At 43.5% G+C, this 24,726-nt stretch overlaps 1 protein-coding gene across 4 annotated transcripts; it reads left to right on the top strand.

Annotated features, from left to right (window-relative positions):
* The first annotated feature begins 508 nt into the window (after window positions 1-508).
* On the top strand, window positions 509-24,726 carry map6a (microtubule-associated protein 6a). Of its 4 annotated transcripts, none has more exons than XM_086307782.1 (5): window positions 509-1,702; window positions 18,248-18,461; window positions 18,617-18,831; window positions 22,043-22,153; window positions 24,044-24,726. In XM_086307782.1, exons 1-5 carry the CDS (start codon window positions 987-989, stop codon window positions 24,189-24,191), a joined length of 1,404 nt encoding a protein of 467 aa, XP_086163908.1. In that variant the 5' UTR covers window positions 509-986; the 3' UTR covers window positions 24,192-24,726. The 4 variants fall into 4 exon arrangements, with proteins under 4 accessions (XP_086163908.1, XP_086163910.1, XP_086163911.1 ...); XM_086307784.1 differs by lacking the exon at window positions 24,044-24,726 and adding an exon at window positions 22,253-23,014 and having other exon boundaries at window positions 511-1,702; XM_086307785.1 differs by lacking the exon at window positions 22,043-22,153 and having other exon boundaries at window positions 511-1,702; window positions 18,617-18,794.

Raw genomic sequence — 24,726 nt, 5'->3', positions numbered from 1 at the left:
TATTCTGCTGTTGTTGGCACAATCTGCAAATGACGATATGCTCTGTCACAGAGGAGACTTTGCATGAATCACTGGCCTATTTAATGAGTGCTGTGATGGCTTTATTTTAAAGAATATGAGAAAGAATCAATAAAAACCTTCCTTTATTTAAAATTCCCTTCAATACTGTCTGTTTTTTTATACTTTTATAATCATGCATAGAACTGCAGCATTACCTGACTTAATATTTACTGACATTCATGTAAATAATACTGAAAATATGCAATGAACCATTTATTTGAAAATGAAATGATATCTAAAATAATAAAAATAAAAAGATGGATGACCCTCCTGTAGGTCAGGTGCGTAAAAACAAACCGTTCGTCAAGCTCAGCATGTTTATCAGCCCGGCACTAACAGGAAACTCACAATAGTCTCAATGGGAGCCGGTGTTTCAGTGTTTGTAGCTCCCCTCAGATATTCTGTTTATTAATAGGAGCCTGTCGACACACAAGGTAAATCCCTCTAATATGTTTATTTTTCTTTGAGGTGTATTTCAATTTGCGCTGCTTCGAAACGGTGGAAGAGCTTTTACAATGCAGGTTACACCGGAAGTCCTCTTTAGATTGTCTCTAACGTGACGTCTAAGTGCATCCTCGGCTAGTGTCTCTGGGATGCTGAGCGGGCAGGCGGGGCCGTGTTTGCTTGCAGAGCCCTGCCGTGGAGTGATGTAGCAGGACGCACGGACACAGAGGACACAGAGACGCGGAGAGGACGTCTGTTAGAAAAAGAAAAACCTCAAAACAAAGTCGTTCAGTTCTGCAGCTGTGTTCCCTGAAAGCGCGATGGGTTTCCACACGAAGCAAATTTAACGCCAAAGACAGCATCGCATCCCTCCGTGAAGCTCGGACATCTTGGTTCACTGACAGCACAGAGTGGACTAACGTCTCCCCCCTGTCCGAGCCGCGGGACACCGTGCTGTAGCGGAGCTGTGAGCTCGGCTCACCATGGCGTGGCCCTGCATCAGCAGGGCGTGCTGCATGGCCCGCTTCTGGAACCAGCTGGACAAGGCTGACATTGCGGTGCCTTTGGTCTTCTCCAAATACACGGACGTCTCCGAGATGCAGCACATCCAGCTGCAGCCGCAGCTACATCCTCCCCAGGCCCGAGTTGCTATAGAAACGCAGCCGTCTCGCGCAGAAAGCCGCGCCGTTCCGACTGCACGCGCGCCGCGAAGGTGCGTCTCCGAGGAGCGCGTGTGCAGCTCTGTGATGCGCGAGGACTTTAAGCACTGGAAAGTGCGTCCCGAACCGAGCTGTAAGCCCAAGAACCAGTACCACGAACCGGAAACACCGTTCAACAGTGAGACCCAGTACCAGAAGGACTTCAAGCCCTGGCCCATCCCGAAGAGGTACGATCACCCCTGGATACCCAAACCGCCTCCGAGCGCCTCCGCGGGAGAAGATCGCACACCGGCTAGGTCCAAGTACCCAAAAAAGCACGTGGTGGTGGCGGAGGCGGACAGCGGCGTTGAAAAAAGCGCTATAGCCGACAAGGTCCAGGAGAAGGACCTGCTCCAGGGCCAGGAGAGGAAAAAGCGCGTCAGCAAGAAGGAGGGGGAGAAGAAAGTGGTCCTGAAGGGGGATGGAGAGGGCAGAGGGAGGGCGGCGGACGCCGTGAACAAACAGATCAAAGAGGAGATTTCAGGCGGCAGCTCCTACAAGTAAGTTAATACAGTGCCTGTCACTGTGTGTGTGTGTGTGTGTGTGTGTGTGTGTGTGTGTGTGTGTGTGTGTGTGTGTGTGTGTGTGTGAGAGAGAGAGAGAGAGAGAGAGAGGGTGCTGAAGGCCTCAGAGGGTCAAAGGGGTCAAAGCTGACATTAAAGAAATATCATTGTCATAAAGTCAATTCAGAAAGACAGTTGTGATCACACTGCTAACTGCAAGAATATCTGTTAAGGAAGGGGTTCAGATGTTGTTATGGGTATAATAATGTTCACAAAGTGAAATTAGTTACAATTTAAAAGCTGATCTAATTGTGCATCCTTACTAATCATTATTTTTTAGCCAAGAGTTGTCCCATTTTCTTCAAGCATTCATATTTTTGTCTTTTAAAATGCAGACTTGCAAAAAAAATTTAACTGAGCCTCAATATTTACCCAGTTCTGGGTCAAAGGTGAGGGAACCTTTCCATCCTTTACACCACCACAAACAAAACAAACAAAGAGAATAAAGAATCTAATGTATCATTTTTATATAGTCCATTATTAGCTGCACAGCTGGATACAAACCTGAAATCAAAGGGAAATGAGCAGGAGGCCTTTCCACAGAGGAAACCCTCCTGAATGGGTCTCTATGAGAAGCTTTGTTGAGGTTGCATTGCAGGTGTGATAATCATCAGAACACAGAGCTTAATTGGGGGTGACTAACAGAGAAGTTGTTTCACAGTGTAATTCAGTCAAAGCATGCAAATGCATTACACAGCGGTCAACTTGTATTTTCTCCACTGAAGGTAATTAAGCTGAGTGGAAAGGTCAAGGTGCAATTGTTGTCGAGCGCTGTTGTGTTTAGTTCTATGAGTCTAATCTCTGTACTGCTATGCAATGTTCCTGAGGGATGGTGATGATGGCGACTGGTGGATAGATGAACATCAAGTCATGCACGTCTAAGCCACTGTACACATGCCTCAGCTGATACTCTATATATGTTATACTCAAGTCCTATGGAGGATACTGCTGTGCTATACGCCGATTTTGTAGAATATTCAACATTCTGTTCTTCGTGTTATCTTAAACACCTCTCACAGTATACTCCTAAATCGGGAGTCTTGGCTCAGAGCTGTCACGGGATGCAGGTTTGGGCTTTTAGAGGGAGCCTGGCTGAAGTGAGACTCTGCTGGCAGAGGTGAGTGGTGCTGTGTGTGATCACTGAGGGAGCCTTACAGCTGTTTGGTGCCTTGCTGGCGTGCCTGTGTTGTTAAGCATCAGCAGGGTACAGACCAGGGCTTTTCCCCCGCACGGCATGAAATGGCTGCACTGTGACAAGCAGAAGCCCAGTCGGCTCGCTGTCTTCCTCTGCCAGTAGAGACTCAAAGCAGGTCAGCTGTGGGTTAATGCCACAGATTGTATGCACACACACACACACACACACACACACACACACACACACACACACACACACACACACACACACACACACACACACAGTGTTTGCACAAAAGCACTGAAAGAAATTTGCTTCAAATTATGTTTTCAAGTTCTTGATATGTTTTTAAGCAGGCCTTTAACACATGGCAATGTGGCTGAACAAATACAATCCTTTATAACTGCTTTATAACTACAGTTTTCATGAATGTAAAACTGAATTTTAACCTTCAAAATTCACTATGGACATCTCTGTTCTTATATGATGTCAGACAGATATGTAGCTACACTTGGAATTGTCCTTTGCATTTACTTGACAGAGTAACAGACTGTTTAACTTTCAAAATTTAATGCCATGGTGGGTATCCAGTTCATAAAAACTCCTAAAATGCATAGTGAAGAGCTCCATCTTCTTTTATGTTATTTAAAAAAAATTGCTTGGCTGAATACATCACAAAGCTGTTTCCTGTCTCTTGCAAAAATACTTCCTCCAGAGTTAAATATGTGACTTTAAATCAAGAACTGAATTACTGAGTTGTGCTCGTATTACATGTGTGAGAACAACATGGTATCCATTACATCTTTCAAGCTTTCCCAAATGATTTTGTTAACTTGCTGATATCCCAGAGGATGAATCCTCAGGCTTCTTCCTCCTCTCACCCCTGACCACTTGAGCCTCGTTCTTCTGTTAAGTCTTCCTGTCATTATTATGGAAATTTATTTATTTTTTTACAGTGGGTCCAAAACAAAGGACGTTTTCTGTGAATTAGCAAAAACTTCCTGTTTTATAATGACTTGTCAGAACTTCTCCTGTAATTTTACATATTTATTCATTTTCACAGTTTAAGCCCAGGGAGTCGTAGTAACAGATTTCTTTCATTTACTAGAATAGCATTTCTGTGTTGTGCAGAAAAACTGAGACATACTGCTGGAATTGTACTTCGTTTTCTAATGCTAAGATATCTCAGGGAAAACATGTGTACTGTATTTTTCGGACCATAAGGCGCACCAGATTATAAGCATTAACATTCATCCTCCAGCTTCACTGTGTTTATGCTAACATAGCTGTGTAGCTAGCAATCATGTTGCACATCATTATATACCAGCTAGCCCAACTTCAGTAACCCTACAAAAGTCACTGCTGTTTAGTTTCCTGTCTTCATTTATGTTGGAAGTGATAACAGAGCTGTACGTTTTAATTTGTTCAGAAATCTCTCAGTCAGAACATGCTATATCATGTTTAGGTGGAAGCTAGCGAGCTAACTTCCTGCTAACTTCTAACTCTGTTAAATGTAATAAATTCTGTTTTCATGGATGCCTGGATGTTAAACTTAATTGTTACACCTGCTAAAGCAGCAACGCTGATCATTTTATTAAAGATGAAAGAATTTAGACATTTTTTAACTCTCAGTGATGCTGCAGTGTTCGTTTGACTTTGGGACCTGAAACAGACGGAGTTTAGGACCCAGATTCCTCCGAGAGGCTCCTGACTACAGCAGCCGTAATGCTCCAACAATCCATCAAGCGGCGCGGCTTCCTAGCTTACCAAAGTCGGAATAAAACATTTTTGACAGATTTTTGAGCGCCGTGTAGCACATAAAATCGGTTCGAGGTCAGTAAACACAACCAGAATTCATACATAAGGCGCACTGATGATTTTTGAGAAAATTAAAGGATTTTAAGTGCGCCTTATAGTGCAGAAAATACGGTAGTTAAACTTCTTTACACTAATAGAAAAGGAGTTTCACACAAAGCAGACGGTATGTGGCTCATAAGGTTAAAGGAGTTTGACATCCCTCTTATAGTTGTCATGGTGATGTTGTACTCACCATCCCAATCAGACCCTGGTGGACAGATATGAAAGGTAAAATCAAGCACTAATACCTGAATTATGTTTCTGTGGTGACTCCATGTGGAGTCTTCATTGGAGCCTACACAAGTGGCTGATGTCAGCATTTATAACTGTGCTGGTTGTGTTACATTTATGGGGAGGTGCATGTCAGATTACAGCGTAGGGTTTCAGAAGGATTTGGAGTTACGCGTACCTACAGCGTGGATTTAACACAGAAGTATAAATCCACTGTAATGCTGGATCTGCGTTAGTGTTTATTTCAATCAGCTGACTTCATCGCTAATGTCACCTTACACTCTTCATTTCAGTAGTAGAAATTCAGAGAAGTGAGCCTTAGCAAAAAAACAGCATCAGTAGGATGAAATGTTTTAGCTGCTTTCCATAATTATTTGCTCTCAAGTCTGACCAAACAGACAATTAAGCCATCAAAACATGCTGGTGTTGTTTTGTACTAAACCTCAATTGGACCAGTCAATACAACAGAGTTAGAGAATATAAAGTTAGCACGAGCCTTTGATACAGGATAAGCAATACAAAGAATCATCTGTTACTCTTTTAGTATTCTTGTTTTATTAGAAGACACTAACATCAGTTAACATCTGCAATCGTCACTTTGGCTAATCATGTGTAAAGTCAGCCCTCCCTATCACCGCGGGCCAGTGAAACACGAAGCCCTCAGCTCTTTTCTGATGTGGGCACTTGCCATTTCTTTGAACCTTTATTTTTACCAGACAGTGTGCCGAACACAAAGACGCTCTTTCTGCAGTGCACCTGGGAAAATGCTCAAGGCTTCTGCAGTTCTTTTCATTGGAAACAGTTTTTCCTTTTCTTGCCCCGACTTGGTGCAGCATTTTCAACCAAAGCCCATCCCACCGTCATTTCAACGCCAACTCGTCGCATTATGTGTAAAATGTCATTTTATGCATGAAAATAAGTCTCGAGTTTCAGGCAGTGGCTGCTGTCAGACTCTTTGTTATTGTGTGGTTAGTGTTTGCAAAAACTGTAAAAGACAAAGCCTGCTCTTCATGCTGACAGCGTTGTTTGTTGCATTGTGCAACTGTGTCGACTAACAAAAGACATCCAAAGAGCAGATCAGGCAGAGCTGTCGAGAAGATGAACGCCGATGCGGTTTCATCGCTGAGAGTGAGGCAGGTAGAGCAGGTTCATCGAGTTCAGAAAAGATGAGAAGACGACTGAGGAAGTACATTTTTAATTTGAATTTACGCCACGTTACTGTCATTCAACGCATTTATTAACGCAGTGCCCTTCTTTTGCATGTCCTCTCTCCTGTTTCTCACCTGGGCAAATAAAAACCTTGTTTTCTAAGACAGTAATGTTCAGACTTAAAGACAGTTTATCTCTCATGTCACGTCCACAGAACAACCAAAATGCAACTGATTTTCTTCTGAACTGCTGCATTCTTTAGCGGTGACAGATTTCCAAGTATTGTTGCCCAAATGTAATCCTAAACTGTCAGTTCAGAGTGCTGCCCACTAAAGCTGGGTGTCTTATATAACCACTCTAATCTGATTTTTTCATATCTGATTACAGCGAATGTACAAGGAAATATCCCCAGATTTGATTCTGAGTATGAATGAATTATGTAAGTTAGCATTGCAGTTAGCCCTAACCCTGAACCAAACACTGATTACATTAAAAACTGAAACCAGCCTTTAGCCAAAAACTTGCAACATTAGTTTAGTGCATCACTTTGTGAAGATTTAAAACTGCGCCTGTGTGATTGATGATTGCAATGTACAGTTTCAACTGGACCCCTGAGAAGCTACGGCTGTAAGATTGAGAGGGAGCCAACTGGTCCCAGAGGACGTAGGATGCGTTAACTTACAGCCGCCGTTGCACTCACTGACACACCAAGAAACACGGTGAGGAAGTGGAGCTGTGGTGCGTGGGAAGGTCAGTTTCCCTGGATTACTCTGGCAGAAAGCAGCCAGGTCTTGATGTATGGCCAGTGCTGCTGTAAAATCAGGAGTCAGGATGTCCATCAGTGACAACTGCACATAAATTAGGCTTAGCAGTCTCAGTGGGCAAATGTACTTACAGCTTACAGAACAAGGTGGAGCAAAGGTCCACAACATGCTGCATCAATACAGGGAAGTTAAAGGTTAACACATGGGTTGCTGGAGATTTATTTTCTACTAATTTAGTAATTAATTACTCAACTGTAATAACCTCTGGGCATGTTAGGATTCATTGTGATTTGAGTGGACAGATGCATAGAGCAGTTCTTCTCCCATTTTCAGAGGAAGCAGTGAAACAGCATCCTCAGGATTTCAGATTTCAATAGAAGATCCAAACCCTCATCTTCCCCCTGCTCACCTCATTCTACTCCTCCATCCAAACCTTCAGTCTTTGTACATATAAACCATTATTCTTGGCCTTGGCCTGTGTCCTGTTCTCTCTGGCCTGCCAGTAACACCTCATCATGCTTTTTTAATATAGCTGAGCACTGTTTGATTCCACGGTGCAGAAATTTGCAGCCGTTTGTTTGAAAGCATTTTCTGATGACTCTCCCGCTGGGAGAGGTCGGAATTGTGCTCTCCACATACGGGCAGATTTGCATGAAGCTCAGCAGTACTGTACCCTGGCGCGGTTCCACCACGGTCGGTGCCAGCGTTTGGCCGTTGTGACGAGGGCTTTCTCCGCACATCCTCTCAGTCACGGCGGGTCAGCAGAGTGAGCCCTCCAGAGCAGCTTTACTTCTGTTGTCTCTGTATGCTTGGATATTTGTCTACAGAGAGGCAACCTGTGCATGCATGCTTCCATGCATTCCTCCAACACCCTCACAGCGTGTAGCTTGGCTGTGTGCACTTGAAAAGCTGATTGCTTGACAAGTTGGCCATAACAAGTAGGGGAGTGACCCTTCTTCCGTTCTGGAGTTCACCAGGAACAGAAAAAGCATGAAGAAACATCGTGAATCAGAAATACAGCATGAAAAGCACAGACAGTGACTGTGGTGGACACTTGTTGTTGTTTTTAACTCTCCGTTTCACTTCAGCTCTTCTCCAGGGCTGCTGACGCACCAACAACAGCACAAGCAACAGTAACCACAGACGTACCACAAACTTGCCTCCACCAGGATACAGGAACTCTCTGTAGGTGCATGGGCCGTCTGCAGTCGGTGTGGTAATGAACTACCAACCAAGAGCTGTGTTCAGCCACAAAGAACCACAAAAAGCCCTTTAATAAATTATACCTGTATTTATTATTTAAACCACTTTCCGAGCAGAAGCTGCAGGTTCTCCTGTGGTTCCAGCTGCCTTTTTTTGATTTTGAAAGTGTTGTTTGGATATCAAAAACCACTTGAAGGCATCATGTCGGCCTTGCAGGAGTTTCCTCACCACGTTTCCCCTTCTTCTCACAGGAGTCTCGCCATGAACATCACAAAATAAATGCACAGCTCTTCTTTTCTTCGTGTACTTGTGATTCTAGGCGGTCCAGCCTACGTACAGCAGTGCACAACCTTTAGTCACCAATAACTGAACTCACTTTCACCAGAAGGGGGTGTTTAAATTTGGATCTTTTATCGTCAGGTGCAGACTAGCTTTGACGTTAGTTAATAAAATCACAATTTCTATGAGATACGAGTTGACTTTTTAATCCACTGATGTCTGAAGATGAGAATCGAGTGGCTACATTTTTTTCCTCACGATTTCACCTGTAAATTTAAGTTATCTGTTGGAGTAAGGGGTTAATGCTAAAAACTATTTTGCAAAGATTATTTTATTACAGTCACATGAATGCCCTAATGGCTTTTTTTAAATAGGAAAAACAAGCGTAACATGTTGACGATGTGTCACCTAACGTAAAATATTACACCTCGGGAGTGTTGGTATTATTGTAGGGTCTACCTCAGCGGTCTCCAACCTTTTTTGCGCCACGGACCGGTTTATGCCCGACAATATTTTCACGGACCGGCCTTTAAGGTGTCGCGGATAAATACAACAAAATAAAACTAGTACCGGTACCGAAAAAAAGAAGATTTATTCATAACACACGTGAAAAGACCCAGGAAAACCGAGTTATTGATAAAAACGATAACAAAATAACGCTGAAAACCGATAAAAACCCTGAAAACCAGACATTTCACACCTGAGCCTCAACTCTCACGGCCCGGTACCAAACGACTCACGGACCAGTACCAGTCCGAGGCCCGGGGGTTGGGGACCGCTGGTCTACCTTACAATATAAAGCGCCTTGAGGCGACTGTTGTTGTGATTTGGTGCTATATAAATAAAATTGAACTGAATCTGCTGAGTCGCCCTCACTTAGATCCATTCAGTAAAGCTCACATAGAGCATTGTATATAAGCTGCTTTAGCCTCGCCACATGTGCTGCACACCTGCTTCACCTCAACTTCCCCCTGATTTAATCAGAGTCATATTTACTGTCATTAACACCTGCTCTGTACATAGATATGCTCTCCACTATTAAAAGATTTATATGAGGGGTGCTAAAACAGAGCCATTCTGCCATATATCAGGTATTGTTGCTCAGTAAAATGCAGACCAATAACTATGTCCAGAGGCGCTGAGCGCATATGAACATCACATTGCTATGTTTTCATGTTTTTTGTAAAAATATTTTTGTTTTGGTTTGTTTATAAATACAGAGTTTAGCTTCATGATATGACAGGAAAGTGTTTTGAACATTGTCTGTTTTTTTGTACCAAGTACACATCGACCTTGGAGACACAGGCTTTATTGTTACCCAGTCATATGTTGACTAGTAGCAGCGATGCTACAGTGCAGGCCGGTGTTTCACACTGTGAACCCTGTCTGCACTCACAATCTGTCTCTTTCTCCATCTTTCTGTCACATAAGCGCACGGCCTGTGAGGTCATGCGGGTGCTTTATATCCTTGGCCTTGGACATTGTTGTATAACCTGTCTTTGCATCGTGGCTCCTTGGGCCCCGTCGAGCACTGAGTGGACGTTGGTGGTTATGTAATGGCTCTGTGTGTGGCTTCCACCTCCTCTCTGCACCATGTGAAGAAAGGATATTTGTATTCAGCAGCCATGTCACTGTCACCAGCCTTTGTACAGTATAGCTTACTTTCATATTTCACAGTGTGACATTTCACTTTGGTTTTGTTTAATAGACTACATGTTAGTGTCTGACAGCTAGTTTAAGCTTAGATTAACAGGAGATTATGATAAACTCATGGAGAAGAGAAGTTGAAAATTAGTTTTAATTAAAAATATGTTAAATAATTTGTAGACTGTCACTTGTCTTTAATGATATTCTGCCAAGTGTCACAGTGTAACGGGACAGTTTTACAGTGTTTAACAGAAACACTGTTTCTGTCTGGAGTATAATTTATTTATCTGTGAAACTAATTTGCAGGTGATGTTTCTTATTTGTGCTTTAAGTAATTTTGGTTGTGACGTGGAGGACGTGCCTGGGGCTCGGTCTGTGACCCAGCACGTTCATTTGGTTTTTGATCTCTTTTGTTGTATTTTGAAGATGGTGTTAAGTTCTCGGCTCATTGTTTAGTTGCCTCAAGTTTAATCTAGTTATGTTTCACTTACGTCTCATGTGTTTCTTGTCTGTGATTTCAGGTTGTGAAGTTCATGTTGTCATGTCTGTGTCTCTTTATGTTTCCTGTTTTACTTTGAAGGTCCGTGTCTCGTGTCAGTGTTTCTAGTTTTGCTTCCCTTGTCTCGTCCTGCCTAATTACTCCCAGCTGTGCTCTCCTTCTGTGTCTCATTCCCCTCGTTATCCCTCAGTGTATTTAAGCCCTGTGTTTCTCTTTTCCAGTGTTGTGGTCTCCCTCATACCTGTCTTTGTGGGTAGCCTCTCTAGTTTATGTTTGTGGCTGCAAGTTTAGTTAAGTTCTCCTAGTGTCCAGCAATAAAGCTGCTGTTTTGAGTTTAAGTTTTACCTCTGCTTTTGGGTCCTTTCCTTCCTGCCTGCACACAGACCATGACAGGACGACTAATGATGGTTTCATTTTGCTGCTCTAAAAACAAGAGCTTTGTAATTAGTAGGGGTGCAACGATACACAAAATTCACGGTTCGGTTCGGTTCGATACTTTGGTGTCACAGTTCGATATTTTTTCGATACAAAAAAATGTTCATGCCTTTTTAATTTGTCATTTATTAAAATTATAAATATATATTTTAACTCAAAAGTACAGTTTTTAAATTTAATGTTGCTGAAACAAAAGTAATTTAAAAAATATATATATCTCAGGGCTCTCAAAATTTCAAAATCCCTGGTAGCCCTTCGGGCAGGGACTCTTCAGTTTTTGGTAGCCCAAAATAAATGTAAGTAGCCCGAATAAAAAAAGAGAGCAATTTTTTTGATTAATGTTTTGTTTCCTGTTTTGTTTCCTTTACAATATTATACATTAAAGTATAATATTGTAAAGGAAACAAAACATTAATCAAAAAATTGTTGAAAAACAAATTACAACATTGTATAAAAATTACAATCATCAACTCAAATACTTGGTTCTAATTGAACAGAAATTTCTATGAACTTGTAAGAACTGTGTAGGACATGAATCAGTCTGTGTCAGATCCTGAATTTGAAATTTCCACTGAAGTCACGGGTAAGAGGCAAGTGGAACCAAGATCGAGGCCATTTGCTTTTTGAAGTTTGCAAAGACTGCTACATTGTGCCAGTGGTAGTTCACTCTTTGCAACATAGTAGCTGTTCTAAACAGATTTTCAGGTTTATTTTTAGTATGTTATTTGCAATTGGTGTTTGTTCTGGGAAAGATATTGCAGACTGAGCAATAATGCATTTCTTGCATTTCTCATGGGTTCTAATGGGGGCCTTTCTTAAAATGACTGGTCCCAGTAACAAAGGCGCTTGTCGACTCAGAAATCGAGAGAAAACCAACAACACACCCGGCAGAACATTATGTTATTTACACGGGTGCACATAAGTGGTCCGCATGTGCGCATTCACTGTCAAAATAAAAGACGCGCACCAGATAAGAAGTTGCAGCGCGCGTTTGCGTCCATATAAAAAGCAGTTTTTGTCCGCTAGAGTGGGATTTTCACGGCACATTCCGCACCACATCTCTGTGCGTTCATCATTTGTTTGAAGCCAGCTCACCTCCTGCAACCACTTTTCCGAGAATACGCGTTTCTTTTGTGGTTCGGACTCCTGACATTTGTTTGGAGGTAGAGGAACACCAAAGTAATTGCTTAAAGGAACTTCTTCGACATCTTTAAGAGTTTTAAACAAATGTCTGTCCTCCTCCAGAAAATCTTATGTATGCAAACACGCGTTGCAACTTCATATCTTGTGCGTGGTTTTTTGGGGGTTTTTTGACAGCGAATGCGCACCTGCGGACCACTTATGTGCAGCCCCGGTTATTTAGCTCATCATATTGCAGCCACAGAAATTATTTTGTCCATGAAACCATAAAGCTGCACTTTCTTTTTGCCTTATAGTCTGATTTGTCATAACTTCTCCGTTTTGTGGTAAGCTTTTCTTTGGCTGTCACTTCTTCACCCTGACCTGTCTTATTTGGCTCAGCAGAACTGAAATATAAATCCTGCTGCTTTTACACACGCACTCACATAAGCTCAGCGATTCTCTGCGCGATCAACCTCTCACATGTTTAAGCTGCGGGAGATTTCACTTGTCATGTTTGCATAGTAAGCTAACGATTAATAAGACGATGTCAGAGGAATTGGTGCGCAAATTATCATCACTCACAGATCAGTACTGTCGCTCTCTATACACAGTTTGCGCGATTGCAAAGTGAAAGCAAAAAAACAAGCGCAAATTCAAACGCGATTTCAATATGTCACATATTGACAGTGGCTCACCGATGCCAATGACATAATTACCCAGCTACATTTCTGAAAGAATGCAAAAGCATTGACATATATTTTTGCTTCCTACAATAGCCCGACGGGCAGGGCAGAGATAGATTTTGGTAGCCCGACTGGAAAAATCGCTACCCCTGGGACGTCGGGCTAGCGATATTACAAGCCCTGTATCTGATTGAGGAATCACTCATCTTTGGAAAAGAGAGTTTATTACAGAGAAATGGCTCATTCCAAAATAAAAGCTATACTATACGCTTCTTCTGGGCTATATTCTCAGCAGCATATTGTAGCGGGTCAGGGCTGTTCGGGGTTCTGTTTGTACAGTTATGTTTTGTTTATGTTGCCATAGTGACGGGTGACGCCCTCTCGCTGCGACGGTGTGTCCTTCCGGGGTCAGAGGGCGCCCTGTGTGTTGTTGTTGTTGTTGCTGTGCGGTTGCTGCGCTGAGCAGTTAGCTAGCGGCAGTGTTCTTCTGCAGATGTCAATAAACGGCTGTGCTCCCTGGCTAGCTCACGGGAAGCAAGACCAAACGACACCTCCGTCTCCTCCTTGTCTGAGCTCGCCACATTGGTGTCAGAAGTGAGATGATGGTGGCACCCCATGTTCTGACCCGCGTGACTTTTCCCCCGCCGGTCGTGACCGGCCGGTGCGCCAAAAGAAGGCACCTGGACATTTGCAAAGTGAAAGCAAAAAACAAGCGCAAATTCAAACGAGATTTCAATATGTCACATATTGACAGTGGCTCACCGATGCCAATGACATAATTACCCAGCTACATTTCTGAAAGAATGCAAAAGCATTGACATATATTTTTCCTTTCTACAATAGCCCGACGGGCAGGGAAGAGATAGATTTTGGTAGTACGACTGGCAAAATCGCTAGCCCCGGGACGTCGGGCTAGCGATTTTGCAAGACCTGTGTTACAGGCATGGCCCTTTAAGGATGAAGCCTGACGGGAAATGTATTCGGGATGTGTGTAGCGGGACTGCCTGGTGTGTGTGTGAAGAGAGAGAGCGGAGAAGGGGAAAAAGTAACGGTTAGCTACAGAAGAGACGAAAAGAAAATAAATAAAAGGAATATAATAACTCCCTCGACAGCCAGAGTTGTGTCGGCGATGCTCGCTGTGAGTAAACTGTTTCAGCCCACTGTACGCGGTGTCCGTGCCTTAGAGAAGAAATAAAGTTTGGTGAAGCAGTTTCCTACGCCTCCTTCGATCTTTTTGCTAGCGGAGTTGACCTGTATAGTAAGCTGTTGCCGGCTACGAGTCAGTTACGGAACCTTCAAGTAACTGCCAGAGGTTTTCTTACTACGGTTCGGGGCCGCGGATCTGGCGCGGTAACACCTGTATCTGATTGAGGAATCACTCATCTTTGGAAAAGAGAGTTTATTACAGAGAAATGGCTCTTTCCAAAATAAAAGCTATACTATACGCTTCTTCTGGGCTATATTCTCAGCAGCATATTGTAGCGGGTCAGGGCTGTTCGGGGTTCTGTTTGTACAGTTATGTTTTGTTTATGTTGCCATAGTGACGGGTGACGCCCTCTCGCTGCGACGGTGTGTCCTTCCGGGGTCAGAGGGCGCCTTGTGTGTTGTTGTTGTTGTTGCTGTGCGGTTGCCGCGCTGAGCAGTTAGCTAGCGGCAGTGTTCTTCTGCAGATGTCAATAAACGGCTGTGCTCCCTGGCTAGCTCACGGGAAGCAAGACCAAACGACACCTCCGTCTCCTCCTTGTCTGAGCTCGCCACAATATTAAACATATCAGGTCCCCATAAGGAGAATCCTGTGCTAACGGCTGTCTAAATGACTCGGGTAAAGTTTGTAGCATGCATGCTTGTTGTTTTTGTCTTTGCACTAGGATGATGTCGGAGTAAATGTGCAGTCATATTCGTTGTGTTCCCACTAGTGCTGTCAGCGTTAATCTCGTTGAAATGACGTTAACGCCACAACACGGCAAATCTCCATTAACGAGCTACCCCTGCGTGGGGCTAGACAGCCAACACGTTAACGAGCTAACTGCGCTAACACACTAGCTCCCACCCATGTAATTGAGCATTGCGTGGCACATCCAACATACTGTTTTACTTTAGTCCATGACTCGCTTACCTTCAGGGTCATACGTCACATGAAAACCAAAATAATTCCAAACGCCAGATCTGAATGAGGGTGGGGGAGGTTCAATTTGCCATGTTGCAAGGAGAGCTTAACTTCTGTCTCGCTAGCTTGCCCTGCGCTCTTCCTTCTGACGATGCTGTCTGTGTTTAACGCTCAGTGGATCTGCGCTCGACAGTGCAGCCTAGGCGGAGTAGTCGAACGCAGATTCACTGAGCGCTCAACACAGACAGCATCGTCAGAAGGAAAGTTGATAAAATAAATTACAAATTTTGTATTGTTCATACATATGCGTACCGAACCGAAAGCACTGTATCGAACGGTTCAATATCGATACGAGTATCGTTGCACCCCTAGTAATTAGCTACCTGTTTTCAGCATTTTGCTGCAAAACACCACGTGACGAGCTTGAATCTTAAGAACATAAGCCAAAAAATAGTGAAATCCAAGTTTCATATGTTTTCATCCAGATTACTAAAACTTTTAAAATCATATTTGTTTAGAAATCTTTTTCAAAATACTTTTAAAAAATGTTTAAGTAGCTGAAGAGCAAACCTGTGTTCAAACAATAGACACTATGTGGACGAGAATACTGGGCTGCCTACAGATTGCGCCTACAGGAGCTGCTCAGCCATGGAAACCAAATGGCACGAGGCTCCTGGTGCACAGTTTTTATGCTGAGGTTATTTCCAGAGCAGGTTCGGCGCTGTCTGTGACGTTTCTGCATTATGTACCTCAGCACTCTGCGACCTCATGCTGTAACCTCACATGGTCTGAGTTGCTGTGGTTCCTAAACACTTCACTTTGCAGTAATATTGAGTATACAGCTGATGGTGGACTGTGGACCCTAAATCCAACGAGCTCTTTAGAATGACTCAGTCTTTCACTAACGTTTGTAAAAGCAAGCTTGGTGCATGCATGCATGGACTACTAATGTTAAAAGAACACAACGCGCTGCAGAGAAAAATACAGTGTGATTAAAACAGGAGCGATGGAGCTGTGCAAGGTGATGTAAAATAAATGCCTTTAATACACAGCTCATATCCAGACACTGTGTGGATCATGCTAGCCATACATTTTAAATGTCAGTGATACAGAGCACATGCTGCAGGCCAGCCTGCACTGAAGGAATGCCATACTGCTGACCTTCTTCAGAAATGCTGTGTGAGGAGGACTACAGGATATCACACCATCAAATTGTGGTGCAGACCTCCTCCCACCTGCACTACCTCTGACATTCTCTGCTCTTCAGTAGTAATGCACCACTCGTTACAGTTTTTCTCTACACAAGCATTGCTAAAGTTAGTAACAGCAAAACTATGCAGATTCTAATAGTGATGATCGTTAAACAACCACCACAATGGCACAAAGGCCCACACAAATGGGACTTTTCTTTCAGCTTTAGTTAAACACAGCTGCTCGGACTCATCATGAAATGATTTTGGTGAGATCATGTGTAAGGTCAGGATTACTCTGATCTCACACATTTTTTGCCATCCTGTGACAACATATCTCAGGACCTTCAGTTCATTTCTTTAAATTTGGCACAAATGCTCACTTTGACTCAAGGCTGAACCTTTCGATGGCCATTGTATTATAAAGATGCACAATAAGCACATAGAATAGAATACAAGAGAATCCGGTCTTTAGTGATGACGTGATGAATCCTGCTTCTGGGCCCAAACTACTCTGCGTTTAGTAAGGCTGTTGTGTTTTTGACATGTATTAATGTTTTGTATCTTGTTCTATTTAATCTCAACAAGCCCCTAAAATGTAATGTAATGTGATGTAACTCCAGCCCAGCCCCTGCAGCAGTATATTAATGACTAACCTGGTATTGTGGATGGATTATCTCAGTTGTTCTCCTGACTGAAGTTTGGTCCGTTTACAGCATCCTGCCATGTGATTGCATTTGTCTCTAACCATCGGGAACCCTCACGTTAACTTTTATCCAGTGGAAAATTGTTAGCGTTCATCCTCCAGCTTCACTGTGTTTATGTTATGCTAGGATAGCTGTGTAGCTAGCGCTCACGTAGCACATCATTATATACCAGCTAGCCCAACTTCAGTAACCCTACAAACGTCACTGCTGTTTAGTTTTCTGTCTTCATTTATGTTGAAAGTGATAACAGAGCTGTACGTTTGAATTTGTTTCAGAAATCCCTCAGTCAGATATATTTAGATGGAAGCTAGCGAGCTAACTTCCTGCTAACTTCCTGCTAACTTCTAACTCCATTAAATTTAATAAATCCTGTTTTCATGGATGCCTGGATGTTAAACTTAATTGTGACCCCTGGTAAAGCAGCAACACTGATGATTTTATTAAAGATGAAAGGATTTAGAGAGTTTTTCGACTCTCATAATGCTGCAGTGATCATTTGACTTTGGGACTTGGTTTGGAAGTCTTTGATCCTCGAGCAGGTGGCAAGGGGTGTGAGCTATAGTCCACCAAGAACATCATCACTCAGCTCTTCCTGTTCTCCAGATGGCTCAGCGCTCTGTGAAGGTTGACGGTAACGGCATCCTCTGTCGACCGATTTACCCTGTAAGCAAACGGGTGGGGGCTCTGGCCTTTGTAGTTGGTGAGGGCTTGGATGTCTCTCCACACCTTGCGGGGGCTGTTATCAGTGAGGAAGCCCTCTATCCTCGTCTTGGCCGCTTTGATGCCCTTCGTCAGGTTGGCTCTGGCCGAACTGTCTCTCAGCCTGAAGGCTAAGTTACGAGTTCTGATCAGAGCCTGTACTTCACTCATCATCCTGGGTTTTAGGTTGGTTTTAGTCGTTGACACACTCTCTACAGAGCGCTTAATGAAACAGTCCTGTAGCTGGAGGAGACCATCATCTTTAATGACCCGGGTGCTTGAAGGGTTTGTTTCCTGAGGGGGGGGGGTGGGTGTAGGCAGAGATGAGGAGCAGGGAGAGGTGGTCAGATTGTCCCAGGTAGGGGAAGGCGTATTTATAGGCACGCTTGATGTTACTGTACACATGGTCCAGTGTCCTGTCCTCCCTGGTTGGACACGTTAGCATGTTGGGGAAATTTGGGGAGTAGAGATCTCAAACATACCTTATTAATGTCCCCAACAACAGTTTGGACGTCCAGCAGGTGCTGTCTCTGCTATTTACTGATAATAAGTTGGAGGTGGTCGAGTGCTTTGATTCATTTGGTTAACAGTGTGCTCATACTCCGCATGTGGGCTTTGACCTTGTCCTCTAAAAGCACATTTGAACTCCACAGCTTAGATGCACAGGTCAATATTTATCATCCAACTTCCAATACTGAACAGTGCCATCTTACACTGTAGATCTTGCAGGATTAGTAAAAATGAGCACCAGCTTATTTCCTGTTTTTCTCCACAGAACTGAATTCAAAGCGTACAGAGACGTGAAGCCAGTAAAGATGATACGGGCCAAGTCCCAGTACCTGCCACCGGATGAAAAGACGAGCTTGGAAACCAGCTACAGCGCGACCTTCAAGGCCCAGTTCCCGCTGCAGCCTGCTGACAACAAGGCCGTGGAGAGGAGGAGGATACGCAGTTTGTACAGTGAGCCTTACATAGACCCCGGCAAACAGGTGAGAGCACACCTGCCAAACTTTAGTTCAAATAAATCTCGTGATAGAAATGAGACCTGTGATGTTGATGTGCAATCCTTACCATGATCATCTCATTGCACACCACTAAGGCATGTCAGCTCAGGATTCTCTTTTCCACTATCCACCATCCTTAGGTTGACAGGTATAGTCTCCCTCGCTCTAAATCCAAAAAGTCTGGAGCCACAGCAGCAGGCCAGAGCAAGCCAGCGAAGAAACCCAAAGATAAGCAGAGCACTGTGCTGAGGGGCTCCAAGAAGGCGACCTCAGAGAACCAGCCCGAGAACCGGCCTTCGGTGGGGGACAAGGAGAAAAGTAAAGAGATGAACAACAAACTGGCTGAGGCAAAAGAGTAAAAATCATTTAGCACTACTTCTCCTTTTCTTTCTTATTTTCGGGGAGAAACGAACACAGAGGCTGCAAAATTGATTCTCACATCGGTTCTCATCTGTCTCTCCTTCCTCCCCAAGCCTCTTTCTCATCCTCTTCCTCAGTGCTCTGTCACTACCTCCTGGCCACACTGTTACAGTAACATTAGAATAAGATGCTGCGCTGTGATCATGCCACGCCATTGCTCCTCCTGTATCACGCTATGCCTCATTGCTTCAGAGTGGGCGTGAGCATCCTCTCCCCTCTCTCAGCCTATTCACCCCCCCCCCCCCCCCCCCCCCCCCCCACTCTGCTTGCCTCCATCTCCAGGTTGCCATGGCTACTGGCTGCCTGGCTAGCCAATCGCTGAATGCACAGGCCCAGCGACAAGCAATTCTGGCGGATGGCTTTGATCAGCCGAGCAGATTGCATTGTTGAATTTATCAAGGATTTGTTTCTTCCCTCCTTTGTGGATTTTTTTTTGAGAAAAAATGAATCAGATTGGCACTTTGGACATGCACAAAAATGAGCAGCAACTCTGAAATCTTTGATAAATGTCCCGCTTGGTTTATCATGATGAGCGTCTGATACCTGCTCTGTTATCTTTGCTGCTGTTCTCTGTTCACGTGCTCAGAGTCTGTGTTGAGCAATATCAGCTTTGCCAAATGTGATTCGTAATCAGTGTCTCTTTCTGAACTAAATTCTGTTGTACGGCTTTTTATAATTCATCTAAAGAAAAACACTTGAGCATTTTTCTCCGCTCGCGTGAGGCTCATTTCATTTCGTAACGCACCGTTCGTAGCCAACAAACCATCTAGGTCACACTAAACTGATCGTGCATTAAACACCAGTCAGTCTGCAGAGCACTCGAGTATTCCCCCTGAACTAGATAACATTGTCATGCAGGCATAAAGACATAAAGACATAAAGACGGGGAGTAGTGACGTCGGTTCTCAGAATCAGAGAGAGATGAGTTCAGTGAAACTGGGAGATGTTGTGCTTCTCATCGTTCTCGCCAAGTGCCAAGAGCTGTCAGTCTCACTGACCATAGTTCAGTGTAATCACCCCAACACTGTCTTTACTAACAGGTCTGGTCCCTGTGCTGTCTGATTTAGACTTCTTTGTAGAGCCTCTGATGTAACCTACATAAGTGGCCGACTTCATTTATGCTTGTGCTGCTGCGTTGTGTGTTAACCATGTGCCACGTGGTCGTGTCCTGGTGTTTTACATGCGGTGGCAGAAAGCAGAAGCAAAATAAAAGGCTGCTCTTTGTTCTCATTTGTTATTTTTGGGGCCAAACATATTTGTCCCCCGAGTTTTTCCACTTCTTTTCAAATTACCTCACCCCCAGTAGGTAGCCTGTAGTTTCTGTAATCTCCCCCCATGTGTCTGCTGACATTTGTGAGTCCTTATACTGATGCTATATGAGACTGTGATTGTTTATCTCTCACTGATAAATGTAAAAAAATTGCAGCGAAAAACATGTAGTTCCATTACTATGGAGGTCCACGTCAGTTACGCCGTAGGTTATGGTGTAGATTTCCTGCTGGAGCATAAATCCCCAGTGTGAAGGTGCATGTTGTGCATCTGCTTTTCTGCAGACTATAAACTGCAGCTGGCTGACAGCAGACATCTCATGCTGCACCTTAAAGGAGCGTTCTGTACGGCTGAGGCACAGATCTGAAAGAAAAAACAACCGTCTCACTGCATTTTTTTAAAGTTCCCGTAATCTGATTTTCTTTGTGCTTATAAATACTTTTTTCCTGATATTAGAGGCACAGCGATGTGTCTGCTGGATCCCATCGTTCATCGCTCTCTGTTTCTGAATCCCGCGTTTTACTTCAATCACTGAGTTTATTTATTAAAATGTTGATTCTCTTTGTCTTCAAAGTGAACATGGTAGTGCAGAGAAAATCGGATACCTTCAGCAAGATGCTGAACAAAAGAGAACACGAGGAAAGTTTCACACTGTTTGTCTGTGAAAAGTTGTGTGTATATAACTTATATTTACTACTAGTTTATAGCAGGGATACATGCTGGCTGAGTCCAATTCTGCACTTACTGTAAAGTATCAGCTGCTTCATCCTAGTGTACATAGAGACACATTGTTTTGCATTAGAAGACAGTCTTGTTATCTTTGTGCTCCACCCTACACACACCTCTGTTTTCATGCATCTTTCTCTCCATTCTGAACGATGGACAGTCCCTTCTCTGTTTGCTGTGGTGTCTGAGACAGCAGCAACTCTTACCATCACCGCTGCATCACATCTACACAAGCTGAGCACTCGCTCCATCAGGGATAAAGGCCTGACTCATTTAACATTTTGCAGCCTTTGGTTGGGGGTTTGTCATGTAACACGGGTGGGGGTGGGGGGTGGGGTGGGGTGGGGGGGCTTGTAGGGGCAGTAAAATGTAAACAGTGCTTAGCACACCACACACCCGGTGCTATCTTTATGATTTTTAGGCAAATAAGGATAGAAAGTATGGTAAAGAAAGTGATGTCTTGGACAAAAAAAAGAAAAAAAAGTTGTGATGTGCTTGTGTTTCTATCTGCTTGCTCATATTTAATGAAACATTACAAATAAATGCAAACAAAAACCAAAAAAGCAGAAAAAGCAGTGTCTTCTTTGCTTCTTTTTGTTAAGAAGAACCATGAAAAATTACCGGTTGCAGGTATCTGTCAGTGTTTCTTCCTGTCCAAGTCTTTGTCTTTGTGACAAACAACATTTCTGAAAAAATATATCGAGATTTTTTTTAAATCCACATGGAAGAGAATTTTCTCTCACAACTTTCTTTCTATGCTTATCAAAGATTGCGCTGTGTTCTGGCACGAGCTCTGACATCGTTCCCCGCTCCTGCATGTTGCCGTCACGTGAGAACCGAAGAATATATTATTTTTGCATCGTGTCTCAATATATTCTTAGAACTCGTGCGATTTATGGAGCAACAAGCATGAGGGAGGATGTCCAGACACTTATTCCAGAACAAGATGTCATGTGCTTCGTAGCTTTTAGTGAATTTGCCAAAAAAATAAATAAAATTCCACAGACGTGTGCGCGATGTTGCATTTCACATTGTTCTCTCTCATACTTTAGCCCGGTGGCACGGGCATGCTATTTGAGGATGTCACATTTTGGATGATGCTGTGTCCAATATGTCCTGTGCTAACCAGTGACATTCTGGTTCATTTGAAGGGTTGTGCTAAAACAGTACCACTACATACAACTCTGCCAGCCAATCCGAGATATTGGCTGGGTGCAGACTCTAAAGCAACACCTGTGGGGCTGTGCACTTCCCAATCCCAGGTAATCAAGAGCAACAAGAAGACATAGACACAGAATTGCCACTCATTGTCATTCATACTTGCTCATGGAGTTGTCATTTACTTTTGTTTTCTATTACAGTGGCACACTTTTGTTTTTTTTCTGGTGAACCACCACATTATCTCTGGTCTACTCCCCTCTGTATTTCTCTTCCATATGGACACTAGAGTAAGGGGGGAGGTGGGTTAGAGGGGGACGTTTGCCTGCCTGCTGTCACATCCTACATTTAAGGTTCCTTAAGGTGGCTTTTCTTAAGGAGGCCTTGGGTTTTAGTCCAGTCGTGAGGGACTAGTCCCGATCGAGCTGCCGGAATGCACCCACTCCCCACGGTTAAATTGCATGACTGACTAGTTGAGTTAGCGGCTCAGGTATGACCCCAGTTATGTGCGAGGCAGGTCACTCATGCACTGTAGTCACATGCAAAACTGAAACAAATCCATCTCATGTGGACTTTTCTTTCTTTAAAGCATGCTGCCACTGTTTTCTGTTGGACCTGCAATCTGAGTTTGTGTTCAGTAATTTGGCCCAGGCTTTGCACTAGACTGTGACGAGCGTTAGCATGGGTGTGAGATGAGCGGTAAGTATGGATGGAATGAGGGAAGCGACACTGCTTTGATCAGTTATGACAGGAGCTCTAGGTGCATGCTTATGATCTAATTTGTGATTTGGATTTTTTCCATCGTCTACTGCATTTTGTAGCCTTTCTTTCAAAGAACACCCCGAGACCCTCATTGTACTCTTGGCATCCTGGAAATCGTGATAGCGCTGCGACTAAGCGAATGGGTCAAAGTGCAGGGTGGGCCATTTATATGGATACGGCGTAATAACATGGGAATGGTTGGTGATATTAAAGTCCTGTTTGTGGCACATTAGTATATGTGAGGGGGCAAACTCCTCAAGATGGGTGGTGACCATGGTGGCCATTTAGAAGTCGGCCATCTTGGATGCAACTTTTGTTTTTTCAATAGGAAGAGCGCCATGTGACGCATCAAACTTATTGGTAATGTCACAAGAAAAACAATGGTGTGCTTGGTCATAACTTTATTCTTTCATGAGTTATTTACAAGTTTCTGACCACTTATAAAATGTGTCCCATGTGCTGCCCATTGTGTTGGATTGTCAATGCAACCCTCTTCTCCCACTCTTCACACACTGATAGCAACACCGCAGGAGAAATGCCAGCACAGGCATCCAGTATCCGTAGTTTCAGGTGCTGCACATCTCGTATCTTCACACCATAGACAGTTGCCTTCAGATGACCCCAAAGACAAAAGTCAATGGGCAGCACATTGAACACATTTTATAAGTGGTCAGAAACTTGTAAATAACTCATGAAAGAATAAAGTTACGTTGAAACCAAGCACACCATTGTTTTTCTTGTGACATTACCAATAAATGTGATGTGTCACATGGCCCTCTTCCTATTGAAAAAACAAAAGTTGCATCCAAGATGGCCGACTTCTAAATGGCCACCATGGTCACCACCCATCTTGAGGAGTTTGCCCCCTCACATATACTAATGTGCCACAAACAGGACTTTAATATCACCAACCATTCCCATGTTATTACGCCGTATCCATATAAATGGCCCACCCTGTACTGATTGTAAAAAGTAACCTGTATTGATGCAAAGCAGCTTTCCCAACTTTTATTTATCCTTTGGTTTTTTATGTAATAAATTGTGGGAAGCAAAGAAAGAAGAAAGGAAGCCTGCGGTGTTGCTAAATCTTTCCCAGATATTCTCTGAAATGAGCGGTCACAGGGTGCTCAGCTCAGCCCATTACCTTCTTGTGCTTGGCCCTAGAGAAATGCTTCATCACGTGTCTCTTTCTGTCTCCTTCTCTGCCATCTTAACCATGTGCTGCCTCCTAGAGATGCTAAAGACGAGGTTCTCCGACCCAGTAATCATCATTCCCAGGATGCTGCTGGAGGAGAACCACAACCACCGCTGGATAGACCCGGACCTCGGAGAGGTGGCGGCGTCGTACGCTTTGCCCTAGATATGAACCAGACTGAGTAATTCTGCCAGGACTGAGGCAGATACATCTTTATGCAGAGACTGCTGCTCTGTACTGTAAATATCTAGTATTTAAGTTGGACTAGAAAGAAAGAGGTGAATCTCACCAAACAACAAAAAAATCTATTAATACAAATAAAAATACATTGCTATCCAGGAGGATTTCCACGTAATTGAGACACGCATGTTTGAAACAGCTTCAGAGGTTCCAGCTGTTTGACCCACGGCATTATTGCAAAGGTGCTACATTATTATTATTATTATCAATATTTTGGTTTCATGCATTTTGTTTTAGGTCAGTCTATTAGTATCAATACCACACCATAAAGTGCTCAACAGCTACAAAATACTGTACTGTATATTGATGGGTTTTAGTGTAAATAAATCAGCAGAACTTGCAGATGGGCTTTATTGCATTAGAAGGTCTGAAGTAAAGAAGTATGCAGCATGTAAGCAAGGACACTTGAATCTGAAATGAGGCCCTGGGACCACGAGGCTGCAGCAGATAATAAAGGCACAAAGTTGAATTAATAAATGA

The sequence above is a fragment of the Aulonocara sp. 'chitande type north' Nkhata Bay genome, linkage group LG10, assembly GCF_057382095.1.
Source record: "Aulonocara sp. 'chitande type north' Nkhata Bay isolate Kocher_YH1m ecotype deep benthic linkage group LG10, A_spYH_male_GT1.1, whole genome shotgun sequence".
Classification (NCBI taxonomy): domain Eukaryota; kingdom Metazoa; phylum Chordata; class Actinopteri; order Cichliformes; family Cichlidae; genus Aulonocara; species Aulonocara sp. 'chitande type north' Nkhata Bay.
Note: the sequence above shows the minus strand (reverse complement) of the source record. Positions and strands in the feature narration are given on the sequence as shown.

What these genes read in the sequence shown, in the direction of transcription:
- map6a (XM_086307782.1), top strand. Translation starts at nt 987, where the DNA reads ATGGCGTGGCCCTGCATCAGCAGGGCGTGCTGCATGGCCCGCTTCTGG. An exon ending in TCAGGCGGCAGCTCCTACAA is followed by an intron (nt 1,703 to 18,247) that starts GTAAGTTAATAC and finishes TTTTCTCCACAG; the next exon opens with AACTGAATTCAAAGCGTACA. An exon ending in TGTGCACTTCCCAATCCCAG is followed by an intron (nt 22,154 to 24,043) that starts GTAATCAAGAGC and finishes GCTGCCTCCTAG; the next exon opens with AGATGCTAAAGACGAGGTTC.